General features: G+C 46.9%; 2 protein-coding genes across 2 annotated transcripts; both read left to right on the forward strand.

Moving 5' to 3' along the window:
• Nucleotides 1-632: 632 nt before the first annotated feature.
• On the forward strand, nt 633-2471 carry EDB93DRAFT_1079113 (uncharacterized protein; the record flags this gene model as incomplete). The annotated part of the gene is made up of 4 exons (XM_041445429.1): nt 633-684; nt 739-1074; nt 1125-1984; nt 2043-2471. 4 exons carry the CDS (start codon nt 633-635, stop codon nt 2469-2471), a joined length of 1677 nt encoding a protein of 558 aa, XP_041311297.1.
• Nucleotides 2472-14926: 12455 nt separating this feature from the next.
• On the forward strand, nt 14927-15301 carry EDB93DRAFT_1045554 (uncharacterized protein; the record flags this gene model as incomplete). Its single annotated transcript, XM_041444614.1, has 1 exon — nt 14927-15301. A coding segment is annotated over one exon (375 nt), but the record flags the coding sequence as incomplete, so codon positions are not given.
• Between the last annotated feature and the right edge of the window lie 669 nt (nt 15302-15970).

Raw genomic sequence — 15970 nt, forward strand, 5'->3', positions numbered from 1 at the left:
CAGTGCGTACTACTGAGGCGAGCCGTATTTCTGGGCTATTTCCACTGTTCTCGTAGTGCGGCCACGAGGCAGTCTTGAGAGATGGCAACTGAAGCCAGCTGAGAATACCGGAGCTAACCATGAGCCATGTGTCTGATCGATGCCCTCATTCAATTGATGTGGCTAAAGTTCTCTATTCCTCGACACGGAAAGTTTGGACCCGATTAACGTCCTTGGCCTTTCAAATTTCGTTTGCATTTCGTCCTGGAATTTTCTGATAATAAATCAGGGCTTCACGTCAGTGCTTATGTCTTACTATGGCGTGTTTTGTGGGTGACAGTACCCTGTCGAGTGTTTATTGCATAAGAAGTGCCTCGGCGTGTGCGGCGGGCGAGAACGTTGAACGTTTGAGCGTAGTCGTCGGGTTAGCGAATGGACGCCCATGGTGGTCACACAATTATAGGTGGGAACAAGAATCAATAATACACACCCCATCTTCGCATCTCTTGCCAATCCCGGAATAAAGCACACTGACAGCGTGCTTGTCAGCACTAGTAGACGCTCTAGGTCCGTCTCTTAGTTCCCACTAACATTTCATCAGAAAGCTTTACTCTTTGTCCTTTTTCAGCACCATCATAAGCTTACTAGCAATTATGCCTGCAATCCGTGAACATGACATCTACCCAAACGATGTCGAAGATGACGGTGAGTTTTCCTTCACAATCATATTCAAGTTCAACCTCATGCTAATTAATGCAGATGGGATGCCCCCACTCGTCGACAATCCAAATACATCAATGTCATATACATTTTTCACTGATATGACACCCATTACGGCTTTCAGCGTTGACCCGACTGCTCTCTGCGAGAATGCATGGGACAACCCAACGTCCACATCTCCTGTCGAGTTTACAGACTTACTTGATTGTCCTGCAACCCAAACTACTGATCGTGTCTCTCATGGCAAGAAAAGGGACGCTTCGTACATCCCTCGCCCACCCAACGCTTTCATCCTCTTCAGATCATCCTTCATTCGGAGCCAACAAGTTCCGGAGAAGGTGGAGGGGAATCATAGCACCCTGTCGAAGATTATTGGTCTGTCCGTAGTCAACGGATCTACTAGTTACTAACCTATTTACATATAGGCAAATACTGGAAGACTCTTCCTCGTGAGGAAAGAGAAATCTGGGAGGCTAAGGCACTCGTTGCTCAGGCGGAACATAGAAAACGCTACCCAGACTGGCGTTTTAGACCTGGAGCTAACGCGCTTGCGAAGCTCAAGGTTAAGGATGGTCCTGGTATAGCCAACAGAAGACGAAGCGCTCAGAGTACCAAGAAAGGCCGCGGAAATGCCGAATCCAAGAAGAAAAATAAGAGTAAAGATGAAAGGTGTTCCATGATCGCGGATCTTCTTGTGGAAGGCAAGACGGGCGCTGAACTGGAAAGTGCGCTCAGAATTTGGGAGAACGGAATTAGTAGGGAAGTTGAGGTGGGTAAAGGTGCTGTTGGCGGGGAAGGTGAACACGATCACGAAGGAGGTGATGAGGGCATTTGGGGCGAAGCTTTCCCGACTACCAATCACTTTCAGATGGAGTCGGTCCAAGTTTCGCAAGGCCTCTGCCATGCCAATCACGTTACACAGGTAAACACCGATGGACGCGATCATACCGCCACGAGTCAACCTCGCTGCAGGACTCCACATGACGATCGATTCCAAGTACCTCTTACTGCAATGTTCAAGCGTTCTCTGTCCGCACCTGAGAGGCGCTTTACATCTCCCGCGGATGTTCTAGGCCATAACCACAACAACTCTCTAACCAGTAACTTTACTGATGTCTTATCCGATACTGCGAGTTCTCCTCCCAGCGTTTGTACCCCTTCTGCTTTTCCCTCAGAGCAATATGAAGACCCATCAGTCGTTGTGTACGGTGACTCTATGGGCCATCTGTCACCTCTTGTTCTGCCGTCAGGACTAGGAGATGATTCTCCTGCACGTTGGAATGACGTGAGTTCTATCACACTTCTCTTCTTCATTGTCTGTGCTAATTTTATATCTTTGGCAGCCGTACAATCTCCTCGGAACTCAATCGCCCATTGGATCGTTATCAGACTGCCCCAGTCTTTCATACGGACACAGTCCCTCCGTGTCGCCAGTTGATGTGAGCTTTGGGAATTATACGTTCCCTTCGCCGACACTGGCAGCACTTACTGCGACAAAGCCCGAGAACATTTCTGCTGGTCTTGACTACCCCATCTCATACGATACCCAGTGTTATTCCTCTTACTCTGCGCTTAAGGGGTGGGCAGATGGTCAATGCGCATCTTTCGATACCTCTCCAGAAGATTTCGTGCCGCAGGTTTTTGTTAATCAATTCGGCAACACACCAGCGGTATACGAGTGGTTCCCTCTCGACGATACCATACGTGCTGGTCATGCACCCCAGATCCATCACACGTTCGAAACCAGCTACTTCAACGATTTCAGATTCTGAAGTTCAGTCCTTCCCTCGACATATGCATATCCCCTCTGTGCGCCACCTTTCTCCTTGATAAACCTTTGATGATAATGAGAAACTGAAATTGAAATGTACTACCAGTGGTTTGACTTGGCACGATTTTACCCTATGCACGTGTTTTACCCCCTTCATAGATGGTCTTTTCCCTGTATTGACTGACTATAGCTATCGTTATGCTTTCATCCATTCCGGTGTTTTGTACTATGCAATCCCCTGTCTCGTTTATGTATGTTGTTTTTTTTGAAGTGACGTTTGTACGATACTAGTAATGTGCTGTTATCAATGTTATGCACCCTTGGCACTTGCCCGGGGTATGAAAAATCAGTCTCAAGGCGCAAGATCCGCTAGGTCTTAACAACGGCAATTTAGTGACGTAGGGTGAGGCTGATAGTACGGCTGGATCATAAGTGTTATTTTAAGGGATTCGATTCGGAAGCAAACTATAAAACCACATGTATCATGCCATCATGCCACAATGTATAGCTCCGGCTTTTAATTTTGAATGCGTCCTGGTGACAATGATGATTCAAGACTTCATGTCGCTACTTCCCTGACTACCATATAAAAATTCCAAGCCAAGTCAGATAACGGTCCTAACCACGCGGGGGATGTTTGACGTACATACGCCTTGGAAACCATCCTCCCTTCAAGGAACTTGTTCAAACTTTGATAGCTATCCTTACGAACATCTGAGTTCTTCCCGGATAAGCTCTGGAAGTCGCCTTGGTGCGGAGGAATGCTAAGCCGCTATTAGCTTGACGCTTGCTGCCGGTCCGGTGTGATGCGGTGCCATGCAAAACGATCAAACGGGCATCATGCAGTTTGCATCAAATATGTGAGAATGTGGTGGTGGATGAAAGAATGCGTGCGTATCTGGGTGAGTCAGTTGATACCGTAGAGTTCGACTTCGAAGAGAAACACTAAAATTGCGTTAGTAGTAAAACGCCACAAGAATTGACAAAATCTAGACCATATTCTTCCGGCAGGCTCCGAACCGACAGTGCAGGCATGACCTTCTTATCTGTCGAGCAGAAAGTAGAAGATCCAGACCGTGCACCAAGAACGGAATAGCATGTAGGTTACACAGCTTTTAATCCTTGTCATACCGCCATTCATGTGCACAAGGACATGCCACGGCAGGGTTAATGATTCCTGAACATTAACTTATGATTGAAGCAGCTTGGTACCAGGTACGTAGCGCGGCTCATCGCAAAAGGGAGATTTGAGCACCGGTACCTTGACCCACGTGTAATGTCAAAAAATAATTTTTCATATGATGAAAGAAAGTCACGATTTTTCTGTCATCCATTCGTCGTACTACTCGTACCGCACTTGCTACACTGCGAAAATGGAACCATAGCTGTCAAAAGGTATGACACGGATCTCTGAGACAGCTACGACATCTAGACGAAATAATTGGACACGATCACCAAAGGCACATCTCAAGGTGCACGACAGTTGTTGACTCACTGTTTTGACCACCCCCACTCAGTTCGGGCGCTTATTTGGCGCGCCTGTGTTTCCTTTGTGCGCGAAATTGGCCTAAAATTATTTAGAGGTCGACGAGAACAACATCCACGCGACTCCAAAGCTGTAGATGCGACACGAGTGGGAGTAGGCTTCAGAGCAGGCGATTCTTGACCATTGTTATCAATGACGAAGCGCTCCAGCTTTGTCTAGCACAGATATCGTGAGATCAGTCAATAATGATATGCAGTCATTGCCAAATACCCCAGGAATGATATCGACGGAGTGACCGGACTACTATGAGGAAATGTGATTCGTCATGCTTATATTAAGATTACCTCGGACTGCTTAAGAGAGCAGGGTTTGCCGTTTACGGGAACAACACAATGATATTTAGTCCGTAGGATATCATTGCATGAAGCTGCGAGGACTTACCTGACAATGTGTCCTCAGCCTGGAGCAGAGTTCAGGCTAGATCGCTCATTAGCACCACGAGTCCACTGACGTCACTCCTAACAATGCATCAGGAATCTGACCGGCCGACTTGATTCGCGTTCCTTAGACCTGTTCAGTGCATACCCTTTTTTTTTTTAAAAAAAAAGGGATGTTTGAAACCTGAAATCTGAGGCCTTCAAGTTAGTGCCGGTGAGACCACCCGATTGTGACGTGCTCACCCTTCGCCTCTAATGACTTTAATTTCCGCTGTTGAATTTATTGATAGATCTGGCATGTCGACATGAGATTGTAACGAGCTGGAGAGTAGACACGTGCACCATGATTGTGGTATTAGACTCAGAGTTTGAAGAATCTTGGTGTGTTGGAAAGGGAAAGGCCGGTAGTACCACGTAATAAGAGCTGCCATGCCTGACTCCGAACTTAACCGTCACCTGAATATTCAACGCGGATTTTGATACTCATTTTCTCTTAGAACCAGACGAAATATTAGGAGTATCGGGGTAAAGACATCAACTTTGATGTGAGACCTGTCGGCGACACCCTAAGTTAGACCTGAGTGCTCCAGCAAAGTTCCAGAAGGGAGAAACCAAATAGATATTACTGCGGTAGTAGAACAGACGAGGGAGACAGAACTATCGTGTTAGAAGTCCGCTGATTCCGGAAACGGTCGGACCGTCGCTTCTTTCCGTTCTTTTCATCACAAGACCCCGCTCTCGCGAAGTCGCTCTAGGATACTCGAATTCTTACAGCTGCCTATGAAAGTTGAAAAGTTGACACTTTTGAGAAACAAAAAATACTTTTGTTACACAAAACCTACCGTGACTTTGTGGTGGGGATCGATAGCCCGTCATCGCCATGAACGCCGCTTTCGAGTCACGAATCACTACCATTCCGTACTAGTCAGGCCTTTTTAGCACTACTGTGGATCTTGTGTGGATCTAGAGGTTGTGACTGGCACTTTAAACCGCTCTAAGACGCGCAGGTGAGTCATGTGGTTCTGGTTGCACAACGATCTGCTCATACTCACGCCATAGTCGTAACAAGTCATCTGGGCATCGCAGCAATCGGTACTTTTACTGCAATATTCGCCCTGTTTCGCACATGCACTGACAAACATAGACACTATCAAAGCAACAACAACGGTGAGGAGGGAGAAACGCATTTTCTGTACGAGGTGATATGGAATGTTCTGAGGATGAAGAAACACTATCTAAGGACGACGGCCAGCTTTTATATCCTGCTTATGGGCACGATTCTGATCAATCTGGCAGGATTCTTATTGCTGTGAGGTGGCAGAGGTTTCGGCAGAACCTGCCAGTGCAGGGGTGTGTTAAATTGATCACAACCATTGTATCACAACCCGATCTCTCAGTCATCACTTCATCATTTGAACATACAGTGACACTGCGTAGCGACGAAATTGAAATGTCGCTGTTCACTCTGGCGAATTTCATCGACACTTCCGGAAGAGGAGAGAGGAAAAACAAACGCTAAGAAGAATTACAACGTGACATAAAAAGAACACGCACCATTCAGGACACACCTTAGACTTGAACACAACCGAATTACTCGTCATGAACCTCTTGAACCCAGTCGAAGGAAGGAGAAGAAGAAACAAGATCTGTCAAGCGCCCCCTTTGTGCCTCCTTCCAAGGCTTCTCCTTCCAATGAGTTGAAGGAGTCTCGGAGTTGGACAGAGGAGGGGGGGTCATCTGAGTGTGAGGTATGTGCATGTCTGCAGCTAGCATCGTCCTCAGCATTCAAGTTAATGCCCCTATATAGCCGAGTCACTGACCAAAATAATTTCACTTCCGGAGAGAATTTGGACCTGGGGGAAAGGAGGGACGAGTGAAGCAGTGTGAATAGGTGAGGAGTGCGATGGATGGCTAAGAGGAGTAGACGTCAAAGACTGATTTTTGTTCAAGATCCAAGATTTTATATCACGCATCATTATGTGCGAAGGCTTCGAACTTGGTTTTGAGGTGCGTCGTTGACTCGTTTTAGATGGGCGTTCGACTACTAGTACGCGCAGGTAATATCCACAAGCTTCGGTCTGTGTAATTCTATTCATGACTTGAATGGGCCTCTGGTGTTAAGGTTGTAGCGTCGATAGATTAAGAGATGGATCCTACTTCTTTAATGCCACAGCTACTCCTGCCCGCCACTGCTTCAATAACCGGATAGCTGTGCCATTTCGGAAACTAGAAATGATATTGCTCTCCGTTATTGACGTCTGGTATGACTAGGACAGCAGTGCTGTGACGAGATGCGATGTTATCTCGAAATCCCATGTCTCCCTAATTCCGTTTCTCATCATATACATTCCTTCAAGCTAGAACTGGAACCTCCTGATCCTCCTTGATGTCTGTCTGCGTTTGTTTTGGTTCATTGCTCTTCATTACATGCAAATCGGTTGACTACCTATCTAGCCTTTACCTTTCAATCATCATCGCATCCAACAGAATGTCTACTCATGAAAAAAAGAGAAATCTCATTTCAGACGATACCAGCGTGCTACTGCGCGCCCTTGAAGAGTTCGAGGAACACTGCGACGAGACACACCCAGACATTGTGACGTCGTGGTTGCAATCGAGCGACTGCATGAGAAGCATGGAGTCACTCCCCGGGTGCGCCATTGTTTGATGGGCATTTAACTCACTCCCGACTACCCCTGTGAAACTTAGCACGTCTCATTCTCCAGTGCTGATGCATCGACACTGGCTGAGGTCAACATAAAGTGCAGGTCGCTTCTCCTATTACCAGATGTAACAGCGGGGATAGAAAGTTTTGGGTTAGATACAGCGCGCAATACAGTTTTTATTGAAGGCTAAAAGACCTCAGAGAGTGAGTCCTTTGTTCAAGTTCGTCTAAAACTTTAAAGTACTCACCTGTGAACTATTTGAGGCAAATGTCTTCAATGCCCCTCCTAACATCTTTCTCCATTCAAGTTTGCGTGAAATGAAAGCAGAGCGTTGAGCTCAAACTGTGAGTTCTACGGCGCTCTGGCTCCGGTAACAGAGGGAATTCGCGGAACAGCTCGATGGCCTCGTCAAGCAGGCAAGGTCATTGAGTGTGGTCCCGTCGTGGATGTCCAGGTGGGCGCAACACCAGTGTTTCACGATAGAGGTTGATTGCCCTGTTGATATCATGAAGAACAGTGATATATTACTGAATTGAGAGGAAGGAACAGCGCTTCACGCAAAAAGACGCCCTCATCGATGTTAGAAGATTTGATTTCATGATTGAAGTGGCAGTTGCCAAGTGCCACGACCAAGCTTCTCAAGCAGATGTCACCCAAGGTACATAGAAACGGTGTCACGACAGAGTCGTACACTCTCGTTTAAATTATCGATGCTGCCACATTGTACGAAACGGACTTCTAGCGTCTTTGCAAGCTTAGTGAGGGCATCGAGACGGCATTGATGACCCAGTTGGCAGAGCTGAAGCACGACTTGTCAAGGGTGGATGTCTTCATTGGACGCATCTATTGGTAGATTGTTGCATACGCGGATAGCATAACCGACGTAATTGTCCCCTATTATGATGCTCCAAAGATATTTGCCCTCACGACGGAGAGGTAGTAGCTCATGGTGGAGTCAGGCGGCTTCGTGGATGCTGGCAGCAGTAGTCGGGCGCCTAGTCAATGCTTCGGTGAGATGATAGATATAAAAAGGATACTCTGCGGGCACGATGCAAGGGCGTCGCGGAACAGAGATATGCTGTAGTGATGTCAATGTCTTGGAGGTCCTTGCGAATGTACCCTGAAAGGCGGGCCCACGCGAAATTAGTGAGAGTGGCAGCGCAAGTGAGGATGATTGTTAGGACACTTGCCCAGAATGAACTAGAAATGATTCAAAGCTTCAGTCAGTTCAGCGACTCTATCATTCAATTCCTCAATCGTAATGTATTTGGCAAATCGCAGTGTGGCCTAAGTATGTGTGATGATGAATTGCACGTCCATGAATAAATATACTGCAGACTGCATTTTCGTTAGTAGAGACCGAATCCCTGGGGGCTAGTGTCGCTTACACGAAGCAGTGGATTTCCAGGAGTCTGCACAACAGCAACCTTCACCGTCAGAGAAGGCTGGACATCGTGAAAATATAGTTCTACGACTTCAAGTTAGTAGACATGCACAAATACAAAGCAAACTACTCAGCAAAGAGTTCATTTCCATGCTCGCACACCTCATGCCACGACATTTCAAGCAAGTTCGCTTATGACTTCTCCTTGCCCAGTACGGAGCCACGCTCGAAGAGTGCCACGATCTCCCATGATAATTTAGGTTCACATGGGGATCTGAAAATGGACGATAAGTACTGGAAACACGTCCGCAAGTCTCTGTGGAAGTCTTCACAAGGTCGTAGTGTCGTTAGACGCTACAGAACTATCTGATAATAGTTTTCAGATAGTTGACTTCCAGTGTCTCTTAGAGTGTCTCTTAGAGTCGATAAAGATGGACACGTGAATGTCTACAGGTACTATGCGAAAGGAAGGAACTTCGAGATTTTTTCTTTCATGACTGTAGATAGAGTGAGAATGTAAGAAAATGAAGATTAAGGTCGTATGAAGTTGCCCACCTTCAAGCCTGTTAGGTCCGTCATAGTGTGTAGAAGAGAATGTCAAAAAGAATCGAGGATGGGCTGTTGGCAGTGGCGAAAAACGAGTGGTATTCAGGATTTAACAAGACGGGAGTAGGGATAGACTCGGAGTTTAGTTGAAAGGGGAGCCTGTCTAAAGAAGTGGGCTATGTCATGGCAAGTTACAAAGGCATACCGAGGTTGGAGTGGACATGCAAGTCTTAACCTTTGTCCAGGGCGCTCTCATCAAGTTGTTAGTATACTTATGATAAGGCGAGATGTAAAATTCAGTGTACGTAGCGCAAATAATACGCCGAAGACGACTTCAATTACACAGAAAAATATGTCCATTCTAGTATGCAAGTCCAATTGATGCGGTGACGGTGGAAGATGGTCAAGAGTACTACTAGACTCTAGTGATGTAAAACAAGTTAGCTAAAATCAATGCAGCGGAGGATACGAGGAGTGAGCTGAGTCTACTTGACAGCAACCGTGACTTGGTGGCGAAGAAAAGAGTTTGAACGTGTGGGAATTCGGATCCGATGTCGTGTGCGCGCGTCGACCATCGAGAACTCCGGTTGAGTATCAAGTGGTGAGTCCTCATAGTATCAATACTAGTAAGCGGGGGATACTGACAAAGTTCATTGCGACCCTCAGAATGAGACAGTTGCCAATCATATACTCTTCCAAATAATAAGAATGGTTCACATTGGCTTGTTGAATTGCCAGTGAACAGGGCAGATCATCCTCATGTATTTGGACCTTTCGTTGAGGTATACCGACTGCCCACCGCTCGCCGCAAACAGGTTTGACTGAGTGACAACGAGATCTGCCTAGTTCGACGGTCGCAGCACATAGCGTGTTTCAGCGAATCATCTTTCCACGGGTCTCAACGAAGTCTACTGATAATTAAACTAATATTCCAGGCACAACTTGCTTGGTATTCATCCAGTACGTCTAAATTTGATCATAAACTTACACATTATCTGATTATGTTATATGATATTCACACTAGTAGAGTCAAATGCATGGTCCCTATAACCCGTTGGTTCTCTCCGTCGTCAGATCACTCGATCAAGTGTATGCGTCCATTTCATCGGGAACATCTGAAAGGAAGTTGATGCTGAGACATCATCATCATCTGAAAGGTAGTCCGCGTCCTCATCGATCCCATCATTAGCACTGTTTGCACCCCCGGTGTTGAGCTACGTCTATATAACGGGGGTGTGGGACCGATCGCGGATTCCCGGGCAAGCACATGTGCTACCTCGCACTCGAATTCACAGAAGAGATCAAAACATCTTAGTCTCCCGTGTCGTTATAGTATACCTGCGGGAAGGATACCTATGCGTCTCCAAATCTGATGCACCATACCCCCTGAAACAGGGCAACTTTAATCTGAGTATATCTACTCATCCTTGTCTTCCTCAGGTACGACAAGGCATCATTCAGTTCTGGGTAATCGCGACCCATTGTCTTCGGGCCGATTCCCCAAACTGATCATACCTGCTGGCGACTTATTGATTCGCCGGATTGCTTTGACGTGCGGGGATCATGACCGAGAGTATGCTCTAGAACGCTCCTAGGATCGTACATGTGCGTATACCTTTACGATAAACTTGAAACAGGGCATCGATTTTGATATACGAGCAACCTATTTCGCTATTTCGCTCTGGAAACCTGCCCGCTTCGAGATTACACCGGGAGTACCCTTTGAGTGAGCACACTACGGCTGTTTTTGAATGTCGCTGCCAGTCTTGCTTCAAGGAGTTTATAGAACCGCACACGACATGGCAACAACAGTTGCGACCTCCCTAGGATCAACCCTGAGCGCAGATAGCTCGGCCCAGCCATCTGAACCAGATCTGAACTTGCAAGCTGGTGCACGTCACGGAGTCACTGGTACCTTATCGGAATCGAGTGATGTCCCGGTCGACACACTACAGCGGTACGACCTATCCCATCTATTCCAGCCATGCGTCTTCCATTCTGCGCAGGCAACTATCCGCGTACTACGATGATGATCAAGGTAGCACCTTCCCTACCACCTTATTGTGACTATGTGGAGCCGATGCTAACAGCGGTGCCCAGCTTCGAACAGATCTTAAATTCATCAGATGATGACAACACTGAGCTGCGCAGCCACCCGCGCCACCTGTGTACTGCTCGCTTCCACTTCCACCATTAAATTGACTGGGCCAATTAATTCCAGCAAGAACGTTACGGTTTTTGAATGCGCACTATACTCTTTTAATTTTCATCGCATACGACGAACGTGGTTCAAACGCGCCCAGACACCACTTTTAACAAATTGACGATCCGTATCATCACCGATGCTAGCTGATGCAACCACCCATGCACCGCTCACTTCTGATGCTGTTGCTTTCCAAGGCTCGTTGAATTAATGGTCAACGTTTTATTCCCTAATGTGCACTATGTACCGCTAATGTCCATCCAATAGAGCAGAACAAAGGACCGGGTTACACGCTTTATGAAAAAAAAGTTTATCAACTAGACTTTTCAAAAATAATCAAAACCAACTATTGCTGATAGTCTCACACACAACTAAAACCCCATCTTTAGCATCCCCGCGATGTGATATCAGTTTTGCAAATAAGGTTTGGAAATTGAGACTTGCTGTGTGTCTGGATCTCAGAGGCACGGTCTATGAGGGCAGTGCTTGTACGGAGCATCCATGCGGATCATCATCAATAGATTATTCCAAACGTCCGTTTCAACCTGATCATGTCAAGCGCAGCGAGCGAGTACATTTCCTTGATGCGGTGTCTCTGACTCATTGTGCATTTTTTTGCTTGACAAAGTTTCAAATACCACTCACCCACGGTAGCATCCTTTTAGAAGTATTGTATTCAGTTATCCCCAACCATCTTTCTGTTGTTTTTCGTTATATTATTTGGCTCGGCCCGTCAAATTTATATTTATCTCTGTCTCAGGGTGTTTCTTGGTGAATGTCTGTGTCGAGCCGAGAAAGATATCGACACGATGAGTACCAAGACTCAACAACAACGTTCCAACACTTACCACACCGGCCAAGTATGCACGTAGACCCTTGTAACAAAGTATCGTCATCGGCGCCCACCAAACCCGAAGATCTCTAATCGCGATCCCCACGAGGACAAGAATGTTAATGTAAATCATCTTCGATCCGCCACACTTCAATGTGATGAGCCACTTCGCGCGCATTCACAAACACGAGGCGAGCATTCAAAGTTTAAATCGCTCAAGTTTCGTCATTTGTGGATGTATTAATCTCCGCAGCGATCGCTCGCAGCAGGGGTCCGCCGCTCATGATGCATATGAGTTTGAGTTTGAACGGGCGATATGATAGTAGGGCAGCCTGGGAAGGGTGGTATCAGAATTTGATATGACTCATGCGCCCATGCGCAGCTCTCTAATACCCAAGGGAGGAGAGGGAACGTTCCGCGAATCATGTTGAGACATGGGAATCAGAGGCACTGCGATGTTTTGTCATGTTAGTGATGAATGATTCCGAATCGATGTTCTGAATCCGCAAACTCCGTGAGGCACAGTAAATGATTGTCATCGAGGCGGTACTAGTAGATATATAAATTTCAAGTATACAAAATAGTATGTAGTTACATGAAAACAATGTGTTATTTTAAGGTCGGCGTTCTAGTCAACTTACCGCCAGCGCTACGTGGCACTGGATTCATTGACGTTCATATGAAATTTATACAGCATGAAAAAAAAGGTTGGACCGGGTATCGGGAACACACCAGAGCGGAGGGACTGATGTATGATGGAATTGAAACTTAAATGGGTATCACAGCCTGGGGAAGGACGAGGGCGTGGCTCACTCCAAGGTCGCATGTCCTTGTCAATGAATCAGCATGGAACATTTCCGGGTAGAATGAAAAATTGATTGAAGGATGATCATTATTGTTGCTCCAGGGCCGAGGTATTACGGCGGGATAACGCCATCAACCAGTCACTGTTATCACAAAACATTGTTAAACATAGATACTAGGAATCACATGCACAAACCGCGGCCACGCTGAGACCCAAGGAGTCAGGATTAAAAACCTAGGAAAGCAACGGCATCATAGATTGGTAAGAGTGGAGGAACAGGGGTGAAGAGTCGAATGACAATGAAATATGCCCGGATGTGGGGATGTGAGCTGTCAAAACCCACAAGGGCGAACTGGTGCGCTTTCCCAAAATGTCTATGTCTGCAGTGGGAAACAAATTAAAAGACAGAAGCGCCCCCTACGGATATTATTTTGCCCCGTACTTCCACGCCCTGTTAGCGCGCTCGGTAGATTTCGGTGTGTAGCTGTGCCCGACTCATTAAGACACGGAGCCATGGAATATTTCTGTTCGAAAGCGGGCAGTGTGATAACATTGAAAAAGCTTCTTCACTGAACAGACAGAGCATACGTAGTGCCACGTAGCCTGTGATCAAGTTGTGGAGTCCGGGGGCACAGGGCCGTATGAGGTTAGTGGCTGCAGAAGCGAGGAGATTTACGTGATATGGAGCGGGAAAGCGCTTTGTCCCAAGTCCAATACAGATAGAAGTCCGACTGAGGCCAAACGGAGCATAGTAGCCTTCACGGGACAAGTCAAAATGGGATGGGGCCCCATTCTGCTGTTCTCCTCGGTAAAGTGTCATCGTAGAACTGAAAGACCCCACAAGCATCCTAGGACTTGCCATGACATTCCCTCCACCGTGGCATACCGATGCTATGTCCTAATTAGTGATTTGCAGGGAATTTTTTTTGGCTCGTGATCAATTACGGAATTGTAGTATGGCGTCTAGTACAATGTCTAGCGCCATACTGCGCAATGTTATGAAGAGGCGGGGCATAACAATGCCACGTCGACTTGTTGCGCTCCACTGAATGCTGTGGGCGGTATGTTGAGGACTAAATTTGCCTTCAGTGATTGAGATCCCCCAAGTGCCTTGTACTGCCTCGTCGCGGGGGATCTACTTTGAACTGTTGGCAACAGTGGTGAAGGCTATGTGACGATGTTCCAGCATCGATTATGTTCAATAGTTGACTCGAATCAGGGCACTTACCGCAACAGCCAAGAGAATTGTGTCGGTTATACCTGAGGCAGTGACTACGACTCGGACGAAATAGGAAAGTCCGAGTCAGCCTTGCATGTGAGTCACAAGGATGGGTCGGACTATCGATGGGAGTTAAACTCTTATTTGCTGTAGATAACCACAATCATTCTCCCGTTGCGGTCGCGGGATGAAAGCGATGGAGCACACCAGCGCTCCAAATAGATGGCAGAAGTCGCTCGGCTGCCGTAAGCGGGAAACAAGCACATGACCCGCTTGGCGACGCATACTGGGAAATTGGACTGGTTCAAAGCGACACAGCCAAAAGTGCCTGGTTTGTTGTCTCATTCCCTCGAATTCAATCTAATTAACGCGTCAAGTCATCATTTCTGTCTCCTGTCGGTAGCGGGCGATGCGTTAACCTCTTCCGAACTGCGCCCAGGAACTAACTATATAAAAGTCGAATGGATCCATTCATTTTATTACCCATCTGCAGTCCTACACTTCTTTTTACGGGCAGCTACCAAAGTCCACGCCAAGCTATAATAGAGCTGTCAAGCACCATTATCACTCAATCAGCTACCCCCACTACCACGGAAAATATCACTATGCCTGGCAGACACGTCCACTTCAACGAGGAGAACATCTTCTACTCTCCTGTTCCCTCAGAATCAAGTTGCTCGCCGACTCTCTCAGAGTCTTCGTTACCATCCTCAACTGGCCCAATTACTCCCCCTCAGCTGAGGGAGTTCTTCATGCAATTGGGTCCCGTTGCTATTCACCCACTTCTTGCTTACCACCCCTACGTTTTCCCCATCAACTACGACGTTTCATACCCACCTAATACCGCCTCCGCCAACATTCGTGCCTCACCTCTCAATCTTGACACTTACCGTCTCGCAGAACCTGCAACCAACCCACCCATTCCCATTCTTTCCCTCCAAAATGACCTTCTCCCATGGCGCTGTGAGATCCGCGCGTCCACATGTGATTATGTCACCGTCGAGGACGTTCTCACTCAGCTCTATCGCTTCCTCCGCATTCCTGGGACGCGTGATGAGTTCAAAGCGGCTCCCAGCCAGCGAGTTCGGGACGTCATCTCAGAGATGTATCGCAATCGGTGTTTGCGTGCCTCTACAGCTGAGGCATACGCCGAAGAGCAACGTAAGGGCTTGAAGCGGGTAGACTTCTTAATGGGGCGGACCACGTTCATGGGGCTGTCTAGCACAAAATTGGGTCCAGACACTTGGGTGCTAAACCTTCAATGAGCGGTCACTGCTATACTAGCAAGGTAGAGAAAACGGGCAGGGGGCCCAGCAGCGGAATCATCCATCATCCATATCGATATCCTCCACTCCAACCCATCAACCACGCATATGACACGGACATTTTCTTTTCTCAAAAAAACAGATATCGACGACGACTGGAACTCATTTATAACTTTATCATATATAACAAACCCCACGCATCACCCTTTTTCTTATTGTTACACTTATATCCCATATACATTACGCATACACCCACCCTTCGTCTTCATGCAGTCCTTCGACTGACTTACTATTGTTGTTGTACTAGAATTAGTGTACTCCCGGCTCGTTTTCTTGGTCGTCGCTCGTCGATATCCCTAACTTTGTTGTACTGTAGAGCCTTGTAGATCATACATGTCATGATATTGACGAACTATTCACAAGATATCCATGGATACATTCTTTTTTTATGTACCTCTTGTTAGTCTTGATTGGGACTCATCAGACTTTGCCGATCAATGCCTCGTGGAGCAAGACGTAGTGTGACAAGTGAGGGAGAATCGTGGGAATTCCTAGGGTTCGACGACATTGATAATCACTGTGACACCTGGAATGTTCCGTTCACCTGCTGCGGTACTCTTCGTATCCAAACAGCGATCTCCAAGGAAGATAGTCTCT

This window comes from Suillus bovinus (assembly GCF_016758785.1).
Source record: "Suillus bovinus strain UH-Sbo-P2 chromosome Unknown EDB93scaffold_8, whole genome shotgun sequence".
Lineage (NCBI taxonomy): Eukaryota > Fungi > Basidiomycota > Agaricomycetes > Boletales > Suillaceae > Suillus > Suillus bovinus.